This window comes from Exophiala viscosa (assembly GCF_022695815.1).
Source record: "Exophiala viscosa unplaced genomic scaffold EDD37scaffold_3, whole genome shotgun sequence".
NCBI lineage: Eukaryota > Fungi > Ascomycota > Eurotiomycetes > Chaetothyriales > Herpotrichiellaceae > Exophiala > Exophiala viscosa.
Window position 1 is genome coordinate 2,025,882 of NW_026944355.1, and position 22,190 is coordinate 2,048,071.

The 22,190-nt window shown below is 50.9% G+C and overlaps 9 protein-coding genes across 9 annotated transcripts; 4 read left to right on the forward strand and 5 right to left on the reverse strand.

Moving 5' to 3' along the window:
- The first annotated feature begins 589 nt into the window (after positions 1-589).
- EDD37DRAFT_341864 (uncharacterized protein) lies at positions 590-3,559 on the forward strand. Its single transcript, XM_062811695.1, has one exon. The coding sequence runs from the start codon at positions 726-728 to the stop codon at positions 3,408-3,410; it is 2,685 nt and encodes an 894-aa protein (XP_062672240.1). The 5' UTR covers positions 590-725; the 3' UTR covers positions 3,411-3,559.
- Positions 3,560-4,791: 1,232 nt separating this feature from the next.
- Positions 4,792-6,856, reverse strand: EDD37DRAFT_607922 (cell division cycle 14; the record flags this gene model as incomplete). Its single annotated transcript, XM_062815009.1, has 3 exons — positions 4,792-6,145; positions 6,198-6,738; positions 6,799-6,856. The coding sequence occupies 3 exons, from the start codon at positions 6,854-6,856 to the stop codon at positions 4,792-4,794; spliced, it is 1,953 nt and encodes a 650-aa protein (XP_062672241.1).
- A 193-nt stretch (positions 6,857-7,049) lies between these two features.
- Positions 7,050-7,861, forward strand: EDD37DRAFT_648785 (transcription factor Pcc1-domain-containing protein; the record flags this gene model as incomplete). The annotated part of the gene is made up of 2 exons (XM_062818060.1): positions 7,050-7,132; positions 7,570-7,861. 2 exons carry the CDS (start codon positions 7,050-7,052, stop codon positions 7,859-7,861), a joined length of 375 nt encoding a protein of 124 aa, XP_062672242.1.
- Positions 7,828-10,055, reverse strand: EDD37DRAFT_679606 (uncharacterized protein; the record flags this gene model as incomplete). Its single annotated transcript, XM_062819691.1, has 2 exons — positions 7,828-9,486; positions 9,555-10,055. 2 exons carry the CDS (start codon positions 10,053-10,055, stop codon positions 8,074-8,076), a joined length of 1,914 nt encoding a protein of 637 aa, XP_062672243.1. The 3' UTR covers positions 7,828-8,073.
- A 31-nt stretch (positions 10,056-10,086) lies between these two features.
- EDD37DRAFT_627017 (uncharacterized protein) lies at positions 10,087-13,009 on the reverse strand. The gene has a single exon (XM_062816343.1). It carries the CDS (start codon positions 12,523-12,525, stop codon positions 10,246-10,248), a length of 2,280 nt encoding a protein of 759 aa, XP_062672244.1. The 5' UTR covers positions 12,526-13,009; the 3' UTR covers positions 10,087-10,245.
- Positions 13,010-13,546: 537 nt separating this feature from the next.
- EDD37DRAFT_627019 (uncharacterized protein) lies at positions 13,547-14,591 on the reverse strand. Its single transcript, XM_062816344.1, has 3 exons — positions 14,242-14,591; positions 14,024-14,158; positions 13,547-13,965 (listed from the first exon to the last, which is right to left on the reverse strand). The coding sequence occupies exons 1-3, from the start codon at positions 14,256-14,258 to the stop codon at positions 13,944-13,946; spliced, it is 174 nt and encodes a 57-aa protein (XP_062672245.1). The 5' UTR covers positions 14,259-14,591; the 3' UTR covers positions 13,547-13,943.
- A 1,422-nt stretch (positions 14,592-16,013) lies between these two features.
- EDD37DRAFT_648789 (lysophospholipase catalytic domain-containing protein) lies at positions 16,014-18,408 on the forward strand (the record flags this gene model as incomplete). Its single annotated transcript, XM_062818061.1, has 2 exons — positions 16,014-17,504; positions 17,554-18,408. 2 exons carry the CDS (start codon positions 16,014-16,016, stop codon positions 18,406-18,408), a joined length of 2,346 nt encoding a protein of 781 aa, XP_062672246.1.
- A 545-nt stretch (positions 18,409-18,953) lies between these two features.
- On the forward strand, positions 18,954-19,728 carry EDD37DRAFT_342162 (uncharacterized protein). The gene has a single exon (XM_062811696.1). It carries the CDS (start codon positions 19,065-19,067, stop codon positions 19,692-19,694), a length of 630 nt encoding a protein of 209 aa, XP_062672247.1. The 5' UTR covers positions 18,954-19,064; the 3' UTR covers positions 19,695-19,728.
- An 860-nt stretch (positions 19,729-20,588) lies between these two features.
- EDD37DRAFT_648791 (uncharacterized protein) lies at positions 20,589-21,252 on the reverse strand (the record flags this gene model as incomplete). Its single annotated transcript, XM_062818062.1, has 2 exons — positions 20,589-21,097; positions 21,156-21,252. 2 exons carry the CDS (start codon positions 21,250-21,252, stop codon positions 20,589-20,591), a joined length of 606 nt encoding a protein of 201 aa, XP_062672248.1.
- Between the last annotated feature and the right edge of the window lie 938 nt (positions 21,253-22,190).

Here is a 22,190-nt window from a genome sequence, read left to right on the forward strand (position 1 = left end):
CACGCTTCAGTTGGTTAGCTAGCCTAAAAAGACCCCAGCAACCCAAGTTTCCCGGGTGCTCCAGCCTGTGGCCTGTGGGCCGCTCCCTTGCCTGCACTGCACTACTGTAACTTACCTGGTACTGTGGTGTGTGGTGCCTGTGCCTGTGCCTGCGCCTGTTCCTTGTGCCCTGCTTTGCTTTGCCGGCCTCTTCCATCCGTGGTACATACTGCATCCATCATCCTCACTCCTCCTTCCTGCACTTCTCCCTCTCCACCACCCTCTATCCTCACACATCGTCTATCTCACCGCGGCCTTAATCAGCTGTTGGCTCCTGATAGAAGAGAGATCCTTTGTCGGTCTTTCTTCCAGGTTGCCGTCCATTCCTTCAACACTCTTTCACTCGCCAGCACCGGTCATCCCATCCGCCTCAAACAAACCTCACTTCCAACTCAGCTGCGACTGTGTTTGTGAAAAGGACGTCCTCAACGATCTCAGACAATACTACCCGACAGTCACTCTCCCTAATATTGTACAAGTCATTCCTTACGGACATATTGCAGCGCAATTGACCCTTCCCAACCCCTGTAATGGTGGCAGTCGTTCTTTTGCCAAAGGCCTCATAAAACAAATCAACAGCAAGGTGCCGGATCACCTCAAAATCAATCGTCTTGATTGCACCTGCCTGCTGGCCAGCAACACAACACCACTACCTAATTACACATTGGGTGGCTGCTCTATTGAATATGACTTCGATTTCGTTACCTCCTTCGGTACCTGTCCTGTCGCCCTTCGATTCCACCCCCAGCACTCCGCCTCGATCTCCCGCTCACCACCGACGACGAACATCATGCAACCCGAATGCCTCGCCTCTACCGGTCTTCAAATTCAACCCTGGTGCAGATGAAAATTCGGCCCGGGTAGGAGGCCATGATCTGGGAGATCAAAACAGCTCTGCCATGGCCGCTATGGAAGCCCGTCGTCGTTCTACCAGAACAGCTCTACCTGACTTCAAGTTCAACCCTGGTGCCGATCTACCTTCTGAAAGAAGCCCGAGTCCAACACATCCAGTCCTGCAGGAGATGGCTATGAATCAACAACGTGCAGCTCGATCTGCGAGACCTGCTCCATTACCAGCTTTCACATTTGCTCCGAATGCGCCCGCTGCACAACGCTCGGCTAGTCCAACCAAATCGAGTTTTGGCGACGTCCAGCCACCTCCACGGAATAGTCATCGAAGAGGTGTCAGTGAATTTGTTGGTGGCGGGAATGACGGACCTCAACTGGTCAGTACCAGCCCGGAAAAGGCGGAATATCGACCACCACCCTCAGTCAATGGAGCATCCAGGGGTCACGTACACCGCCGTTCCCAAGCTGTTTCTATCTCAGACATTGACACGTCCGAGCTTATCAAGGCAAACGCACTGTCAAAAGCACGGGCGGACTCTTCACCAACCACCCCGTCAGACGGCGCACTGGCCTTTTCTTTCCCGCGTGCCAGCCCTCACATGCGGCAGTCAATGTCCAACATTGTCAGGACCCCACCGTCTTCCCCAAGGCGAAGAGGCAGTGCTCCAGGAGTGCGGCCCCGTGTCGGATTCTCCGAACACGTCGACGTGATTCCGAGGCCGTTATCGCTCATCTCGTCTGAAACGGAAGGCAGCAACTCAACTATCCGTGGTTGTCACTCTCTGTCGGGGAGTATCAACTCGATAGCGAGTCCAACGCCACGTCCTGGTTTAGTCGTCATATCATCCAGCGATGTCTTCATCTCCCCGGAACGTCCTCAGACAGCCGATGCTCTTTCTACACTGTCACCCACCATGACATCTGAAGACCAGGCCTTGTCCATCATCAACCTGCCAAAACGTCCTCTTTCGGCATCGGGTTCGCCCAGTACTTTCAGCTCAGGCAGTCCACCCACCAAGAGGAAACATTTCTGGTTCACTCATTCCAACAATGGTTCACCGTTGTCTACGCCGAAGGCCGAACAGAGTGACCCTATGGATGTCTCGTTGTCTGCTGGTTTACCCCAGGAACCGAAGGTACTCAGTGAGCCGAAACCCCTAGAAACGCCGACCAGCAAGCCGAACCTGTCGAAGAAGAGAAAGTATCATACCTGGACCTCTGGCATCTTCTCCAGAAAATCTGACAAGCGGCCGGTCAAGGCAAAGGAAGATGTCCCTGCTGTACCTAGTCTGGTCAGACGCCCGAGCGATCGACTCAATGAGGTGTTTGACGCCGATGATACCGTTGTGATACGGGATCCTTCACCCATCTCGACCAAAGTTCGTGCTCCTTTGCCAAACTTGACTATACTTGAAGCTCGAGCATGCGATTCGCCTAAAGAACAGATTACCAGCCCGGTACTCGACTTGGACGCAGCGTTAGGACCCTTTGGAAGCGAGGAGAAGTTGGGGCATGACAGCAACATGAAATCGATGCGAATCGCAAAACTACACAGCAGTGAGCGAAGGGGAACCGTGGATGCTTTTGGCACGGCCCATAGGAGGACCGAGTCAGCACCCACCATGCCCGCTGTGAATCGCAACACTTTTAGCATCCATCGCTTCGGCAGCAATACCTCCTTGGCTGAAGATGTCTTCGACGAGCAAGAGGAAGACAATTTTCTTGCTGGAAAAAACGATGGTGAGGACGACGAACGCGCGTCTACAGGTGACCAAAAAAGTCTGCATTTCATGAAGCAGGCTGCTGCCACTATCATGGACACGAATATGGCTCTCACCAACTCCGAGCAGACTGCATCTGGAGGCCTTGGTTTATCTCTCAACAGGCGACAGGACGATGGAGTCATGATTGCTGATCTGGATGAGGATGTCGCTCGAGCAGGTGTCCGGTCGTCCAGCTCTACCATTGAGGCACCCGTGTTTCAAAACCTGGAATCACAGAAACCTGTCATGTCTTCGCCCATGGTTTTTGCATATCCGGCTCCTCAATCACATTACGCATCTTCTACGGATGGCCGTACCACATCAGCTTCGATGATGTCGTCGCCGGATGTGGACCACATCTCATTTGAGACCCTCTCTCGGCCAAGCCGATTTTTAAATGAACCTAGTCCAGACTTTGTTCTTCGGGCGTCAAACGACGATCTGCCATCGCTTAGTGACAGCATCTCTAGCGCAGCATTGCCACGATTCTCCAGCAGTGCAGGCACTCGTTCGTCTACCGAGCAGCGGTCGCATTCCATGATTGACCCATCAACTTCGAGGTCAAATAACCAACAAGCGTGGAAGCGAGCAAGCTTGGCAAGTCTGAATCGTCTCATACCTGGTTCTTCCAACGGCAGTAAACTCAAGTTTGAGACTGTTCCTAATGCCGGCGTCCTTGATGAGAAGAGCAAAAAGAAAACCAACAGGATCAGCAGATTAATGCAATTCTGGCGGTCGAAAGAAAAGATCGACAAATGATCAAGAGCTGGCATTCTCTCAAGTGCAGAACCCTTTACGCTTTACGAACAACACGCGCTCCTGTTGGAGCTTGCATGATTTTACTGCATTGGCCTTGTTGGCGCGACTTCTTGATGGGCACTTTTACGACATGATAACGAAAGGGACCGTAGTTGGTCGTTGGACCTGGAGTGCCCCCTTGGATTCTTCACTCAAATCAATCACTGCGATTTGCATTCTTCAACACACATTCTTGGCTGGTGCAGCTTCATCATTGTGGTCTGAGCACACGCTCAGACATATCACCACTCAGCTTTATCACAATAGCTTCACCAAATTGAGGTCCAGGCCCTCACCCAAAAACAGAATCGCAGAATATCGGGCAACAATCGGGCAACAATTGAGGAACTCGTGTCGGATATTACCCTCTTGCTGCACAGGAAAGATATGTTCATATGCATGAGAGGAGCTACTTTGAGCTGGGTTGATGGGATGAACTTGGTGCTTTCGGAGGATATGGAAGATGACTGGAGGAAGACATACCCAGAGCTTTTGACAGACGGAGCTCATTCTCATATTGCTGGTAAACAGTAGTTTAACTAAGCTGTCTAGATTAGTCCACTTAGCAGACAAGTGCTGCTGTTCGAGAAGAGATCCAAAAAAGTAACCCGTCCACGGCAAGTCTATCCCAAGTTCTTTTCAAGCACTTCCTTATCATGGGTGAGTATTCATCACTCCCCCACAGAAGTGCCACGGGTCTTAAAATGCGTGTGAAAGCACGTGCAGGCTATACCACTCAGAGATCATGGGGTTCATCAGCGAAGTTGGAGCAAAGTAGAGTGAACGAACAAAGGCTAAGTCGAAACATGTTCGCTATCCAGCGTATGTACTGATTGACAAAACTCCCCTGCTATGAGCGCCATGCTTGAAAGCTTCATGCCCATGCCCATGCCAAAAGCCAATGTCCCAAGCCAACGCCATCGTTCAATGTTCATGTCGGTGCTTTCATCTTGTGGACGCCTTCGACGACTCAGATGCCCCAAGATTCGACGGGGCCCCAGCTCAACAAGCCTCAGTTCATCATACACAGGCAAAGGCAACTTGAAAAAACATTAGACATTTTCCTCAGTCCAATAATTTTGACCGATTCCTTCACCTCCAATCGAGAGTGACATGTCAGGAGACACACAACATCCCATCAGCTCAATGTAAAGACGGATTTTGCAAACTGGACCCGATCTTGTAAGCCCGATTCGTTGTGTAGAGTAGGCGGAGATGCATTTTCGGCCGTTCAAATCGTACAATGTTGAGTGTCAAGCTCGTCGTACAATCTTGACAATTGCACTGGAAGTGTGTCGTCTGCGAAGAGGCGATTCATCTTGTAGAGTCCATCGCGTCGTCATTACCGCTTTACAGCCACAGGACCATGATTGGCGCTGCCGACCCGTCCACTCGTCTTTCTGACTTTGGTCTTGTCCTCACCGCCGCTGCGCCTAGGCGACTCACGCAATGATCTGGTCTTCGAAACGCTCATGGCTCCCATACCACTGGCCGACCTCGGCGTCTTTTGTCGTGGTGCACCGCCCTTCTCGCTCAAAGTGCTGAGTTTAAGGTTCTCTTGCTCTTGCGCGAGTTCGTCCCAGATGGCATTCGTGTCTTCTAATTGGAAAGCGACGTCTCCGTCGTCCTCGTAGATGCCCTTCGTGTCACCGACGTCAAAGGTCTTGGTCATGGTCGTTGTGGTCGTCGTGTACGATACGCTGCGTGCCTTGCCCTTGCTTCCGGGACTCTTGCTTTGACTCCGACGAGATGCGGCTCTCTGTAGGATGAGCTCCTCTTCACTCTCCGCACCGTTTGTGCTGTGGCGGTGTGTCTCAACAGTGACTTCGCTGTCGGCTTTGGCATTTGGCCGGACGGTGCCAGAAGTGGACCGTGAGTATGGGTGGTTTCGAGGATCCATGCGTGCATACTTTCTTGGTTGACCAGGTGTCGGGGCTGGCAGGTTCTCGTCTTGGTAGGTCGACACGTCGTTGCCGTCAATCTCGCCCAGAGCAGATCGTCGTGCACTAGATCGATCTGGTGTTGCGATTTGGGCACCGCCACTGGAAATGCGCATGGGCGTCTTGGTCGCCATAGCACGAGGAGTTACAGGTTTGGCAAGCTCAAGCTTCGCCTTCCATTGATCTTCCAAGTACCATTCGCGGAACTTGCCCTGGTTGAGGTGTAGCCAGTGTTGTTGTGGTCCAACCACCATTCCGGGACGCATGAAACGCATGAACGCGATAACCTCATTGGCGGTGAAGCCGTGTCGGTAGATCAAGTAAGCGCCGATCAAGCAACCGGTTCTGCCCAGACCAGCTTTGCAATGAACAGCAACGCCCTTGTTCTTTGAGATCATGTCGTGAGCCAGTTTGATGAATTTGCGTACAATCGGCATTGTCGGGCAAGTGCCGTCCTCGAAGATCATATCGATATGTTGTATGCCCAGAGCGGTAAAGTATGATGGACAATAGAGCTCCGAGTTGAGTCGAACGACCAGACCAACGTCTCGCTGGACAAAGTGTGTGAGAACGTTCTTGAACGGTTGTGATATTCTTGCATTCGGAATCTCTGGGACGCAGGACGGCAAGGTCGCATAAGCTGGAGATGATATGGGTATCGGTGCTACAGGTTCTGATTGAGGAGACGCAAATGCGACAAATTGTGGTGAAACCCAGTTGAAGTCGCCCATGTCTACTCTCTCATATCGCTCATATCTGGCAAAGGTTAGCAAGATGTTTTGACACTGGCAGTTCTCGTTCAACATACTCTTCCAGGTTGAACTCCTTAAGTTGACATAGATTCTCCTCTTTTGCTTTCCACACTCCATAAACCACATCTTGGATGTTGAGAATAAAATCTGCTTGGCTATAGCCTGCGTCTCGGAAGGGCATGTAAGGGGGATCGGCCTGTGCAATGGGTGCCAGAGCAAGATGTGGTGGCCAAGCTTGAATCAGAACCATGTAGCACGCGACCAAGCATGCAGCATTGGCTCGACTTCTTGCATCAGCCCGACTCCAGAACACCACCGCTTTGTCATTGTTTGCTGGGTCTCCCAAGATGTCATGAAATTGAACCGCGAATCTGTACAAATGTCCAATGTGCAACGGGCCAAAGTCGGCATGGAAAGCATTGTAAAGAAGTGTGTCATCAACCGTGAAGTAAACTGGAGGAGGTCGAAGAGTGGCGGGGGTCGGTCCTGGCTGTGCTCTTGATGACTTCTTGTGAGGTGATCTCTTTGCTTGTGTGGGATATGGGAATGGAGTATGTTCGTTGGGTGCTTGAGTGTACGATGCTAGGTATAGTCGGTCTGGAAGATATGTCAGTCTTTTGTTGTTCTGCAAGGGGGTGCAATGTTTATGTTTCATACCCTGGATGTACTCAATAACCTGGCCATAACTGACGGGATGGACTATTGCGGGCGCCATCTCTGAGCAGTCGAGGGCACAACCAGTGAAGCAGTCTCTGAAGGAGATCGCAGCTTTATGCAAGTTCGAAAGTCAGAAGACGAGAGGCTTTTGGTGGCTTTTGGTGGGAGAGCTCGGACGTCGATGACGGGAGAAGTGGGCAAAAATAAACAGGTGCCCGCGTGATGGTTGTCGCCGTTCCTATTGCAACAACATGTCGTTGGAAAAGGTGCGCGAGATAATGAAGCTGGAGAAGGCCACGGATATCATGAAGGGATTCAAGAGCGACAGCAGTGAGTAATGATGTGCGTATGGTCATGCAATTGCGGGTGGTAGAGAGTATTTGATGGTCCGAGAGAAATGCGGGCTGAGAGCAAGGAGGAAGCGAAGCGAAGCGGAAAGGTATTGTTGCCATCTGCTGCCCAGCAACCATCTTTGGCGCAGTCTCAAGATTTTCAGCCTTTTCGTCACCGTGCAACCCATTTTTTACCCCATATCCTCAGGCCTGTTGACGATTGTCGCAAGCGACTTTCAGCACGGCAACGATACCTTTCCGGCTTAGCGAGGCCTGATCCATAGAGGGTGTGTCTCAGACTCGATCGCCATACACAAGCTTCTGCGCAGCCAGGATTCTGGATTTTGACAATGACAGCCACGTCAGAGTTTCCCTGCTCACTGTGCGTGCACGCCTGCGTCATCCTATATACAATAGACACTGCTGATCAATTGCTTAGAGTCATCGATGTCCCTCTCTTAAACCGGCGCCTTGCCTCCTCCGCTATGCGCGCATTACGAGTTGACGCCGAGTTGTCTCCCCTCGTCCGTCGAAAGTTCTCAATGCGCGCCGAGGATACTGAGGGAAACGGTAAAGTTGAAGATGAGAGTTATACAATTTTGCGCACCGAGTACAGTGCGACAACCAATCGCATGCTCCGAGTCGCTGTCAACGGCTTCATGGAATCCCTCGGCGTGGTCCTCCAGGTCATGGAAGAACTCGATGTGGACGTGCTCGAATCGCAGTCATGAGGTTTCGGCAATCGTATGGCTCCTTAATGGCCAATGTGTGACTTGACGACGACGGGATTCCCACGTCCATCTCAGGTCACCCTTCCTGGTTATGAGGGTGTTGCAGTGACGCAGCACTAGGCCTGCTGACTTCTGGCTCGAGAAACGTCGTCAATACGGCTTCTTCGTGCGAGCCCCTTCGACCTGTACGGAGTGCGCTCAACGTGGCCACACTATGAAACAAAGTTGAGGCGTACATCAGGAACATCAACCAAGGTTCGAGTCCGCCGAAAAGGTGGACAATCGGGGGAGTAGACCTCGTCTGGGTGAGGCACCTCCTCAGAGCCGAAGGCGGCCCCTGAGAATGAGACCATGCCGAAGTAATTAGGGAAGAAGAGAACCCCAGAGGATTTTTCATCCGAGTTCTCTGGATGATGAACATGTGTCTCTGGTGCTTTGGCCGTGCCAAACACCCATTTCCTTGTTTTGTGCGGCAAATCGGACTGTCTGTCATGGACTGGTGGCTGTTCTTTGGGATCCGCGGCCTCGGCCTCGGTCCTCCATGTCTCAGCATCTGTCCTCACCAGAAACTCCACAGTACTCCCGTCTGGGATCGTATCCTGGGAAACTTTCAGAGTTGGCATGGAGTCATCGTCGTCGGGATCGGGAAAGTGTATAGTCTTCCCAGCAAGACTGGAATTCTTGAAGTCATATGCAGCGTCTAGCGACAGGAGACCTTGCTTCTTGCCCCAGCCACCACCGCCACCCGTCACTTTGTGTAGCCTTACACCTCGCCAGAGTGCTAGAGACAGTGCGGATGAAGGCCCATCTGTGGCGACTTCTTCATTTGCAGCTTGTTGTAGATTGGGTGGTCGAATCAAGGCATAGACGAGACCAGGGCCCTGCGTAACACCTGAATTTGACGCTAAATAGTCTGGGACCGCCGTCTCAAGCTCCTTTGATGCAGGCACGGCATTTCCATCGATTTGTATCTGTGCCAGGATATTCCCCATTGATTTGGTGATCCTCCGCTCGGACGTCAACGGTTGTAGAGGAATGTGGCCGCCAAGAAACTCGTCCGCCTCACACTGTATCCGGACCTTCACGTACTGACGGTGGTTTTGCGAGAGCAGGAAAACCGACGATCCAAGGCGCAGGGCTCTGATTCTCCAATCGTGTTGCATAAATGTGGTTTTCTGCCCGTTGACGAAGAGTGTATTCGCGACGGGAAGGGAAACATGTCGATTGACAGGTCTCCCTGATCCTGTCAAGCTGGTAGAAGTAGCGTTGGAGATGAACCTCATATTAGCAGGGTTGTCCTCATCATCAACTGCTTTGTTGGCGGGAGGTGCGCCGCTCATCAACAATGACAGGCCTTCTGCGGTTGCAAGGGTTGCTTTGGTCTCGGCACTGCGAGGCACAGGTATTGCGTCAACCACAGCAGTGACAGTATTGACATGGAACACGTTGGGCCTGCCTTTGTAATATGTCACATCGCGATAAAGCGCTTCGATTAGAGGCTTGAGCAACCGTTCCGGTTCCAGAAAATGTGACAAGGCTGGAGTTGCCAGTAGTACAATCGTGCGAATCTTTTCAGGCTTTTCATCGCAGTAATCCACAATATACGGTAGTATCTCTTCGGGTTTCTGGGTATCATAGTAAGCTTCTTATCTGTGTGTAAATGGTTGAATGAAATGAGAGAACTGGTACATACCACAAGAGCAGGATTACCCTGTGCTATCCAGGTCATCGATGAACGTTGACCCTGTCGTGAAAGATGGCTGGCATGACGCTTTAGACGGTCAAATACTCTCTTCATGGGCGAAGCAGCTTCAGCTTCTGATATAGGGACAGCAGATTCATCTTGTCGAAGTGTAGACTTTGTCGTGAACGTACGGACAGCCACTCCAGGAATGTTCTGTCTCGATCGAGCCCCGATGACTCCCAATGGCCGTGCACATCTTGCACAGTACTCGACAAAGACTCTCATAATCGGATATCCATAGAGAAGGGGTGGATCTTCAAAGGAAAGAAGTAACTGGACGAACGATGGTGGTTGTAACTTGTAGGAAGTCGCAACTTTGTGGCTGTCATTGGCTGACCCCAAATAATGTGGTGGCAATCCCTTTGAAGCAAAATGCCTCGAGTTTACGATTTGCTGGACTGCCAGCTTGCTGTCGCCGGACCACGAAATATAGATTCTCGCCTTCAGCATGTCGAGGAACAAGGATATATTGTATAGTTCCTATATTGGAAGCAATTTATTGCAACCGGAGGTCAAGGGTATATTCTATCATCATATCGTACATATCTCGCCATGAAATAATCGAACATGGGTCTCATCCAAAAATCATAGTACTTGTACATTGTCATGAATCCAGACAGAGGAAGCCTGGTCCTCACTCTCATATTTCTACCGTCAAATAAAGATCGCCTGTCTTCGATTTGCTCGGCGTCAGGCGGGCTTTGGTTGACGGCGACCTCTGTGGGACCACGACTTTCGTCGTCTTTTTCGTTTCTGATCTCAATGTCTCATTCAGAGATGGGCTTAACATCTGGGGCAGGGGCTGTCTGTTGGCACTATTTTGGTTGTTCCTGAGCTTTGCCATACTTGATTTCAGCGTTTCCGCTGCAGCCAAAGTGCCCCTCCTCGAATCTCTGTCCGGGATCGGAGGTACAGGCCAGTCGATCGTGTCATCCGATAGATAGCCGTCAGATGATGTCGTATCCGTCTGCACGAAACTGGCCTCTGCGCGCACTAGTTGATTCCTTGTCAATCGTGGATGTGAGGGGATGGCAACACTTCCTCGCATATGTGACGGCTTTTCCGCCTGGCGAGAGACGGCAGCGGAGCGAGGAATAGAAGGATATCTCAGGTCTTTGATGGGACTTCTTTGACCGGCATAGCTATATATGCTGCTGCCTGCAAAAATGGACGGCGTCGGCGGATTAGCACTTAATCCAAGCTGTTTATTGATCTCTTCTGGCGTCGTATCTTCCTCGATTTCGGTATATTCAGAACTAATAGAATTTGTTCTGGTAAGCACAGGCACGGCCACATTTGATGCCGTAGGTGCTGTGTTGTAGGGAGGCCGCACAACTGTATCAGTATCCTGGCTGTTGATTGCACGAAGAGGGAGTCGCGCGGGAGGCATGCTCTGCATAATGTTCTTGTTTGCGTATGTCGACGAAGGTGCCAACTTGCGCTCGAGTAGTGGAGGAGGCGACGCGCCATCTGCGAATGTCTGCATCGTGTTTGCAACTGTGGACGGCGGAGTAAAAACCGTCCCAGCAGGTGACATGAGCTTAACATTCCCATTATCATACGTAGGGGTGAGAGGCATCGGCACAGCCTGAGGAGCGTTTCTGGCACGATTTGGCGTGGCGATAGGGAGTCTCAAAGGGGGAGGAATGGACTTCATTTTCCTGGCTGGTGGGGGTCTTTCGAGGATGAAAGGCTGATTATCAATCAGGATTGACTCAGGACCGGTCGCAGTCCATTCTGGGTCCTCTTCAAGCACAGTTGCCTCACTGATCGGCCGTTGCGTGTATCTCCTTCGCTTTCTCGTGCTTTCGAGATCCAGAGGGGTTGGCCACAAAGCTCTGGCAGGCAGTGTGGGTAAAAGCCGTGACATGCTCTGCTGCGAAGAGACGCTCACAGGAGAGTCCTCCACTCCCAGCTTCGGGGACACGGCAACCCCTATCTCCTCGGGTCTGATGCTCCTCCGCCAGAAACTTCTCCGCTTCTCTTCCATCGGTGGTTGGGCGGCATAGAAACGGCCGTTTGCATTCGAAGCCGCAAGTGAAGGATTTGTCTCCTCGAATGTTGGACTTGTCCTGCTAAAAGGACTCTGGTAGTTCGGGAGGGGAGGAGTTGTCTCGACCACACGTGACCGTCTGTGGCTGCGACGTCGCTCACGTCGTCGTCTGCGTATACAATAGACGAGCATCAGTAGTGCAAAAACAACGATGACGGTCGCACCAGCTCCAACCGCGATTGCGATAATCTGTGTCGTGCTGAGGCTAGGTGTGGATTTCGTCTGATCTGACATGTTTGTAGCCACAGCGGTAGCCTGGGTGCTGGTTGACATGCCGGAGACTGTGTTGGTCGAAGATGCAGACATCGAATTGACCCCAGATGGCTGACTAGATGCCGTTGATGCAGGAAAGGCGGTGTTAACTGTCGCTGTTGCCACAGGAGGAGTACTAGTAGCCATGACAATTGTGCTTATTTGCTCCGTAGACACTGGAGTGCCTATAGTCGCCGGCAGCGTCTCCATTGCTGAAGTCGATGCTGAAGTAGTTGCTAACAAAGTCGCTGTTATGGTGCGGGCAGTCTCAGGCTGAGAACCCACTATACCATCACAAATCCCGTATACTGCGAGGTCTACCTGATCTGTCCCTGCGCAAAATGAGACCACACACTGCAATGATCCTTCTCCAATTGTGAGGCCCGACGTGTTTTTTTGTGTGCAAAGGCGATTGAGGTCTTGATTGTCTTCGCAGGTACTTCCAGGATAGTAGGTGAATGCGAAGGATTGGATGCAGTCGATTGCACACTGGGGGACGATAGAGAGGAGGGACTCGGGAAGGCAAGTACTTGTCGAGTCTGTTCGCGCTCGTAGCAGGGCACCGTCGGCCGCGGCCAGCGCTGCACTAGGTGATGTCCATGGTCGAAAACGCATTTCGAGTGGTAGGCCTTTGTCATTGTCGATGGTTCATGTTGTTTCCGGGGACGTGACCGTTTGCGGAAGTAAGTCTGAAAGCGATGGAATTTTCTTTTCTGTTCGCGTAGAGGTGATAGAAGTCATAGACGAAAATTACCGAGTTACAGCAACTGCAATACTCATAAGGGGGTTCGAGAAGCATATACGACCGCAGCAAGGAAAGTGAGGATCTGATACTGCTGGTGACCTACCTGGAGCCCCTTCGAAGAATATTCGAAGCAAATCTTTTCGGGACAAAGAAAACATAACCGGTCGACGATGACGATGGCGGCTTGGCCATGAGAAACATCATAGGTCGTGTATCCTGAAACTTGCAGAGTATCATGGACGAGCGCTACGGTTGGAAAGTGTTGGTTGAAGGTCTTACCGCGCGTTTTGAAGGGATGGAGAATCAGGTCATTAGTATGCAGCTCACGTGAGTCCAGGGGCTCGCCAATAGGATCGTGAAACCTCACTATAAGACCCCATCAATCATTTCCAACAGACTAGGTCCTGTATGCGAAGGCGCTTGCAACTAGATACATGTCGTAGCAGGACTGCATGCTGACCATGACCTCCTGTTCGCTTGGCGACTTGAAATGCTTCTGTTTGATGAATTAGAGCCGCCTCGCTGTTCATTACACACGCCACTACTCTTTCATAGGAGAGCGTGTCTCTTCTGTGCCCCAGGCAAGTAGCATGATATCATCGTGCTCCGGGTCTCCTAATGACGATGTTTGTGTCGTTCTATAAGCGCTTGAGTCTTCTCGAGATTACCCGTGATAGTGACCGTCAAATCTTGGAGCAAACGGCATACATCAGTGTTTGATGGACGATATCCCGGGAATTTCGAGTCGCAACAATAACACAAATCTAGGGGTTTCGGAACACCAGTTCCGCATCCCAGACTTGGGTTTCACTACCTACTGATGCGGTTCATCCGTAGGGCTGGCTGAATCAGGGGACTTTATAAAGTAAAATCAATACGAGAACTTGAAAATGGGATAAGAGGTCCGAATATTAGAAGGATAGCTGTCTCATTATGCTGAATTAAGGTGTTTTACACGTCCCATCCCTGCGTGCAAAGGCGCTATGCCTCGTGCATCGATTTCGAATGGAACACTTCTTATCCGTCCAGCAAAAGAGTTGTTGATTTGTATTCTTACACCGGTCCATTCGCACCTTGCGCTCGCCCTTTATGGGAATGGCCCATTCTCCAAGTCTGCGACGGATCGAAGACGGACATGCGCGCAAGGCTCAACGCGACAACTGATGTATCATACTCTCGGAATCAAAGGGACGGGCAAATGGATATCAAGATTTGCAATCGAGGTTGGGTCGGTCCCCGTGCGGGTAGTGACATTGTCGGTGATGTAAAGAGATCGGTCAAGCTCCGCTTAGTACTTCAGAATGATGTACCTGGGAAATTCAGTTAGCTTCAGTGCACAAAGGTAGGTATTAAAGCGACCGAGCTTACAGAGCATGGATAATGCCGGGAATGTAACCGAGGATGGTGAGCAGAATGTTGATGAAGAAATCAGCATTGCATCCTCGCTCCAGGAAGACACCGAGAGGAGGGAGGATGATGGCAAGGATGATCTTGCAGATGTCTCTGGAAGAGGCGATTGTCAGCTTTTCTCGTAGCGCAGATAGGGAAAAGAAAGATCGGAAGTCGGCGGAAAGCACAAGACTTACGATGCGGTGAAAGGCATGGTGATTGTGTGTTGGGATTACACTGATTTGTGTAGAATTGAAAAAGACGTAGAGTTTGTCTGTGAGCGACGGGTATTGCTTGAGGACGAGAGACCGGTACGAGAGATTGGAGCGCGAACAAGAAAGATGTAAGAGAAGTCAGAGGAGAACTTCGCTTCTTATTATGGAGAAGAGACAAGTGAGGGAGTATTCCGTGGCTGGGGCTTGATTAGGCTTGATTCAGCTATCCGGGTGACTCCCAATAGCAATCAATTAGGCGCAAAGTTGATAATCCAGTAGCCTAGCAGAAACCATGCAGGCCGGACTACTAGTACGCCATTCAAAGTGTTTCCTTGGCAGCTGCACGTCCATATGACGTCGCATGCCTGGGCTTTAACTCCGAGCTTCCCATCCATTATCGTCATTATTGCTTTACAAACTTCTACGTGGGTTAATTTTGGATACAGAACAACTTCATCGTCCCACGTTTTCCTTCATTGGGTTTGTACATCTGCCAGTTCGTCGCCTGCACAGCCACATGCACGACATAGATGTGGCTTGACGCCTCTTTTGAGGCTCCCTCTATTTCTCCGATTCGCCCTCTATTATCGATGGTATCCTCCTTGACGTGCGTAGATGTGGCGCAGTAGTCAATATCAAGGATCTTGCGTGGACTTTCAAGTTGTGGGATGTTCCAACCTGTTTCAAAAAAGACTATCACGGAAGATAAGGGTGAGCTCTTGACGGGGACAAAACTTCAGCCTTACCTAGTTGCGTGGGAGTCTGGACGCTCGCTTGCAGACGGTGCATAAAGCTAAGTACCGTAACGCGGGTCTCTGCACATTCAATGGTAACAACATATGCACATTGCTGCGTGCGATATGGTGCTTCTGCTTCCGTAGAGCAGTGTAGCTCTGGACATTGTCTGGCACAGCCTGGATGATCTTATGTACGAAATATGAAATCCACCTATGCAAGCAGACAAGTATGTTTGAGCTGGAGCTGGAGCTACACATACGCAACCAGCCAGTTCACAAATTGGTGCGGTTCTCAACATGCGAAGACGGTGATGGCGACATATACCAACCGACCTTCAATGACCTCCAGTACAGCTTATTGCGCAAACATGAAAAGAACATTGATTTGTGTCTCAAGCATATACCTAGGTAGGTATTGCGTTTCGCGCGTATACGTCATTTTGTTGGCTTCAACGCGTTACATAAGAATGGCTTGTCTACAAAATCGACTTGAATCGTTTCTTTACTCGATATCAAATCCGGAGCCTTCGTGTCCCTACTTACCACAAGAATCCGTCTAGCACATCAGCCGTTTGCTGGCGAAATTGGTCCCTGCACATCGTTAGGGAAGCCACATATCAGGGGCCAGTAATGACAATCCCCGTAGACTGCACGTGGGAAAAATGGCAGGCCGACAAGAAGAGCGTCCAGGGCGCAATCTCCCCAACCGCGTCCAAGTCGCCAGCCGCAATCATATTTCCAACCACACTCCAAGACACTTGACTGAACTTACTGCCAGCCAGTCCTCCTCACTGTCGGTGACTCGTCGCATATGGACCGCGTTGGCCACCTGCTGTTTCTGCAGCGCTATGCACGACATGTTCGTGAAAAGCGACTAAAGTCGCAAGACCCTTTCTCAGGAATATATGTTCGAGCTGATATGTTAAAGTCTTGCAATCCGCCCCTGATGCGTTGTCATTGTTTCCTTTGCTGAGCCTTTCCTGTGACTTTCACCTCCTTCACTTCCGCCCATCAGCCATGTACAAATATACTCTTCTTCTGGTCGCTGTGCTGCTATGGTCTGTTCCCCTCGTCCAAAGTACGCCAGTGCGTCGCCAGTCAACGGGCTATGCACCTGTCCTGGCAGTATGTCCTGCTACTCCTCTGGTCAGAGCAGCCAGCGGTGTTGGTAGTGCAGAAGCTGCGTTCATTGCGAATCGATACACAATCGCGTCTCAAAATCTCGCTGCGTGGCTTGCAATGACGGTCAAGCATGCAACCTGCAACTCGACGGCGGCAAGTAAAAGATCAGTCCGGTCTAGGTCCGACTTTGTCGCTGCTCGGGCAGCTTCCCCGGACTGGACCGAATGGACTGACGTGGACGATGATGAGGGGACTTCAACCTCAAGTAAAGCCACTTCATCAAGTTCCACATCTACAAAGATCAAATCTTCCACGACCTCCGCGACAACATCGACGAGTGCATTCACAACTGTCGTCTCAACGTCCTCAGTAATATCAACAGGGGCGCCGGCAACTGACACCACGACCACGACTGTTTCATCAGCGACGACCTCCTCGATGAAGGACACCAACAGTACTACAACGACAACGACAGGCTCCTTGGCCCCTGCCACTTCAACCAGCGTCTCAACTACTACCACACCGTTGACGTCTACCACCCTGACAACCTTGACCAGCACATCAGGTCTCTCAACGTCTTCGAGCTTGACCATTTCTGCAATCTCAACCAGCTCAACCACATCCACGTCCACTACTACTACCTCGACCACCACAAGCTCTACTTCTAGCACCACGATGACTACCACCTCTACCTCAACAACCAGTTCGACCTCGACTACCAGTTCAACCTCAACTACCAGCTCTACAACCAGTTCGACCTCGACCACTAGCTCCACCTCAACAACCAGCTCGACCAGCACTTCTACAGTCTGCAGTACCGAAGCTTTCCAGCCCACGGCATACCCCTTGATCGGATTGACTACTAGTGGTGGCGGTTATCGATCTCTTTTGTCAGGTGCCGGTGTCATTCAGGGGTTCGACGCCAGGGACAGCGACACAGGAGTTTCTGGCGTTTATCAGTCCCTCACCTACGAAGCAGGTCTCTCTGGAGGCGCCTGGCTTTTGTCAAGCATTGCGGGAAACAACTGGCCAACAATCAGCTCTCTACAAACAGGCCTGTGGGAACAAGCATTCCAGGATAGTGTTTTGATACCTGACAACCTCGTCGCTGCTACTGGAGCGTATGCCGATATTACGGCCGACATCCTCGCAAAGGACCTTGCAGGCTTTCCCCCCACGCTTACTGATCCCTACGGCCGGCTCTTATCCTACCAGCTCCTCTACGGGGACGATGGAGGTGTGACAGTGACCACATCCGGCCTCACCAGCCTGTCGAACTTCACCAGCTACAATGTGCCATACCCTATATTCACTTCCCTAGGTGTGCAGACCAACGAAGGCGAATGTACGCCGCCGCCCAATGGCACACAATACGAAATCCACCCGGTAGGTCATAACGTGCTCGTCATATGAAGTTGTCTAACATGTATGCCAGTATGAATTTGGATCCTGGGACGAAGGAGTAGCCGCTTTCACTCAAACTGAATATCTAGGCTCATCCCTTTCTGGTGGCAGCCCTACCGTTGCAGGTGTTTGCTACACAAACTACGACAATCAGGGTTATGTCCTTGGCACGTCGTCGAACCTCTTCAACGAACTCTGCGTCGCGGTCCCGAGCGAGGACGTGAGCGAAGACAGCACAGATGCAACCATACTCGGGTTAGCCGAAGACCTTTCGGTGATCGTTGATACCGTCCATGTAGTGACGACCCGCGACAATTACGCCGTATATCCCAATCCATTTTTCCAGTACTCCCCGTCGACCCTTGTCGAAAGTCAAGAGGACCTCTTTCTAGTGGACGGTGGCGAAGCTCTTCAAAACAATCCCATCTGGCCGTTCTTGCATCGACCCCTGGTGGATGTGCTAATCGTCAACGACAACAGTGCTGACACATCCGCAAACTATCCCAATGGCTCAGAGATCTACACCACTTATCAACGTGCTACAGATGAAAGTCTCACTCGGATGCCGGTCATACCGGATGTCGCCACGTTTATCGCTGACGGCTTCGATACTCGGCCGACGTTCTTCGGCTGCAACGATGCCGATGTCATCACAATTATCTATCTGCCCAACCAGGACTACACTTATGACTCGGGTCAATCGACGGCAAAGCTGGAGTACACTGTGGCCGAGACGGACGCCATGATTGCGAACGGACAGCAAATTGCCAGCAAGGGTGGTGACCCGGGGTGGCCACTGTGCTTAGCATGTGGTATTATGAAGAAGGCTGGCGGGACGTTACCAAGTGGATGCGCCGCTTGTTACACTGAATACTGTTATAATTGATGATGGAATATATATGTGACGGAGAGGATTGATATGGTAACGACTATATACGATGTACGCATTATAGTTACCTAGGTATTTATGTACGAAACACGCGTGACACATGATTTTCTAAATGACAAGGGGTCATTTCCCTTTTCCTGTCTCTCGAGTCAATTCATTCTCTTAGCAAGAAACTATGTTAGCGAGCTGTTGTCCACTATCAGTCGCTGTGCCACATCTCGGATTTCGAATACTATGTATAACGGCCGAAGAGATACTACGGCTGTCCTACGATCAGATCTGTCGGTTCAGCAGTCAGCACTTCGTAACCAACACCCCGCTTGGCGAGACTTATCATGCCACCGGTTTAGCCGGTAAATGCAAGGCCCATCGTCGCCACCCAACGGCGCGTTTGCCATTTTCGATCCTTCGATGCAAATCCGATCGGTAAAGACCGTTCTCTGGAAATCTCGCACAGTCAATCATAAGTTTCACTTTACTGCTCCAGACATTGACTTGGCCCTCTATGACTATCCTACTCTTTGAACGAGTAAAAGCAACTGCGACAGCAACTGCGACAGCAACTGCGACAGCACCTGCTTGCTTGCAGCAATCCATCTACATGCAATGCGAGTGAATTTTAAGTTCGCACGCATTCACATCGCATCCCAACCATGAGGTCGACGAGACCAATATCAAGCACATCACGCCCACAGTTCATCCGCACTATATCGTCCAGCTCGACCCGTGACAAACCTCGGTTATACATCGCGCTGTACCCGCGAGGAGGTCTCTCCTTTTTCCGCAACAGCTTCAACTGCGACTCGTACCACTGGTCGCTTATCGTCGGTCCACAAACGGCATTCCGCACCGATCCAGGCACGCGCTACCACATCGCGCACGTCGACGACGACACCAACAAATACGTCTACGAGGAACAGGACATCCCATCCAACGCGGGCGCCCAAACAGTCTTGATAAGGATTGCCGTTGCAAAAGTCACCGACGAGTCTCGTCTGGAGGCTCTGCTCCGGGATATTTCTCTCAGACAGGACGACTCGGCGTACACTTGCCACACGTGGGTCCGCGAAGCGTTCATCAAATTACTTGACGACAGCAGATCGGTCAAAAGTTATCTCAAGACCGACGACTGGAATGCCGTCGAGGCGTGCGCTCGAAAGTATTGCAAACGAAAACGGGATGCTGGCAGATTTATCGAGGATGCAAGTGGTGGGAACCACCAGTGGAATGACCAGATTATAAGTACGTTCAATTTCTGGGAGAACAGGGAAACTACGGCCTGAACGTGTATCGACACATGTTGGGACTTGGTAGTCTCACCTTTCTTTGCCACCACTCGGATCCCCCGAGGTCAGATTTGATGACGGAACAACTGGTATCTTCTCCCCCTAGACGCATTGTCGCTCATGCAGGAAAGGACCGGAGTGGAAGAGACTTTAACCTCATTGAGTCTCCGTCGTGGACATTTAACCCCGGCATGTGCTGGACCAGCTGCCACTTCGCAGCCAAGAGAGCAAGAGGCACTGCAAAACCTGCGGCATGTCCTCCGAATACGTCGTTCAGCAACGACATAAAAGTTCAGACCTGATGATGATTTGAGAGAACAGAAGAGCCATACATGTATGGCAGTACGAATCACTACGCCTCGGCTTCTGATCGCACGAGCAAGTCGTCCCATTTGCAACGCTGGTGGGATCTACATACGCGTATATCCGTCACAGGAGAAGCAATAGTCCTCTGACCGAGAGCACGACCAGAATTGTCGGTGACCTAGGTTGGGATTCTTTCATGCAGTACTTCGTTGCGTTGGTACATGTTATATGACATACATGTTCAGCCGAGAACGTCTTTCTCGTGTATCTCAAATCACATCATAAGGGCTCAGGCATTCTCAAAATTCAGTTCAGAGCCAGTTTATATTATTGTCTCAACCTGTGGCATTGCCAGCACTTGTCGCGATATTCGCAGAGTTGCAAAAGTCAACCGTGATACCATTGACGCAATCCTTGTCCGGACCCAACCTAGCAGCATATAATCCCTGGTAATCGCCATTCCGGTCCGTAGACGCCGCAGCACATAAAGAGTAACAAACATAGACGAGCGGCCTCGCCGCGATTCCTGCTAACGAGTTCCCGGCTAAATTGATTGCGTTCGTGAGAACACGAAGTGCCTCCTTCCTATAGCCCGCGAAGCATGATGGTTCTTTCGCCCTGCAGCTTTGCAGCATTTCGGTCCTTATCTGCTTGTCTGGCATCCTCCAAACCTTCACAGTTGTGAGACTCCAGCATGCGGTGTTTGCCGCAGAAGCGCTTTTGACAGAAACCGCAGTCGCCAACAATTGGTTGAGCGGGACCCTTGCAGCCGTCCTTCGAGCAACGAGGCTTGTTTGACTTTCTCTTGGTAGGCGTAGCAGCACCAGAAGGTGTTGGTGTCGACGTAGATGATATTGATGTTTTATCTGTAGCCGCCACAGTTGCTGACGATAAGGTAGGTGTTGCGCTTCTCGAAGGTGAGGAAACCTGTAATGTGGATGTTTCTTCGAGCTTGAGCTCTGCAACCGTGGTAGCAGGTTCCAGCGCTTTGCCGTCAAGCATGAGTTGTACGTCCGTAGGAAGATTCGTAGAGGCTGAGAGGAATTCGAGGACGTTAGAGACAGTGTGGACTGGACGGACGTTCAGTTTGATTGCTACAGAGGACATATTAGTAAACCGACGCCGAGATATATCGCTGGCGGTTAAACTCACTCTTGCCACCAGCTATGGTGACATGGATGACCATGTTATCTGCAGGCAGCTCCTTGCTGGAGGTGTTGGATGTTGCGGAACCTGATCGAGAACGCATGATGGCGAGATTGTGTATTGCTGAGTATGTTGTAGTGTTCTGGTGTTGTTATGAGTGGGATGCAGAGCGGCAGATAAGAGGCTGAGGTGGTGTTCGGTGCAGGCTCGTGACCGATGACGACTTGGGAAAGTGAGGAAGAAGAGAGGAGTTGATGTGTTGAGTTGTTATTGTAGATGAATGTCAACTGTCGTCGAAAGCGACTATCCTTGTTGACTTTGTTGTTGTTGGTTTGTCAATGGCAAACAGAGGTGGTTGTTGGGAAGTGATGAGAAGGAAGGAAGGGAAGATGATCAGAAGCGCAAGATGTGTCACGTAGGGTAATTAGCGTCCATAGTTATCAACCTGAGGACAGTAGTACTGTAGTAGTTGGAGCCTCGGGATGGTGACAGGGTGGCTGAGGCGTGACCTGAGGCAATCCACTGACTGACAGTTAAACGAGTAGTGTCTGGTACTGACTTGACTTGGTTCGGAGCAGTCTGGCGGGCGGATAATCGGAGGGAACCTGGTACCACTGTCAGAGGAAACCAAAGGGACGGATGACCCGATGACGGAGAACGCAGTTATGGACCCCCAGCGGCGAGTGCGGGACGAGGGTTTAAACAGTTAGAGGGATTTTGATTAAGTTACAGCCTCTCATAGTTAATCGACACCTAAGAGTGGATTGTAAATCAGAAAACAACAGGTGGAGCTAATGGAAGGACATCGCAGACGCAAGAAGAATTGATGCCTGTAATCTCTCATTGAAAAGCTTTGCATGCGGCAACAGCAAAGGCCACAGAGGCGAATTGTACTCGTACTATTGCTTGCATGTAACTGCAGTCGGGACACGGCCAGAAAGAAGAAAGAAGAACAAGAGGTCTTTGCTTATTCAATCAATGAAAGAGACTACCTCATACCGCACTATCATTGCATTAATACTGTACTGTACTGTGGTAGTA

What these genes read in the sequence shown, in the direction of transcription:
- EDD37DRAFT_341864 (XM_062811695.1), top strand. Translation starts at nt 726, where the DNA reads ATGACTTCGATTTCGTTACCTCCTTCGGTACCTGTCCTGTCGCCCTTC.
- EDD37DRAFT_627017 (XM_062816343.1), bottom strand. Translation starts at nt 12,525, where the DNA reads ATGCGTTTTCGACCATGGACATCACCTAGTGCAGCGCTGGCCGCGGCC.
- EDD37DRAFT_627019 (XM_062816344.1), bottom strand. An exon ending in CCCGGCATTATCCATGCTCT is followed by an intron (nt 13,966 to 14,023) that starts GTAAGCTCGGTC and finishes TGAATTTCCCAG; the next exon opens with GTACATCATTCTGAAGTACT.
- EDD37DRAFT_342162 (XM_062811696.1), top strand. Translation starts at nt 19,065, where the DNA reads ATGAGGTCGACGAGACCAATATCAAGCACATCACGCCCACAGTTCATC.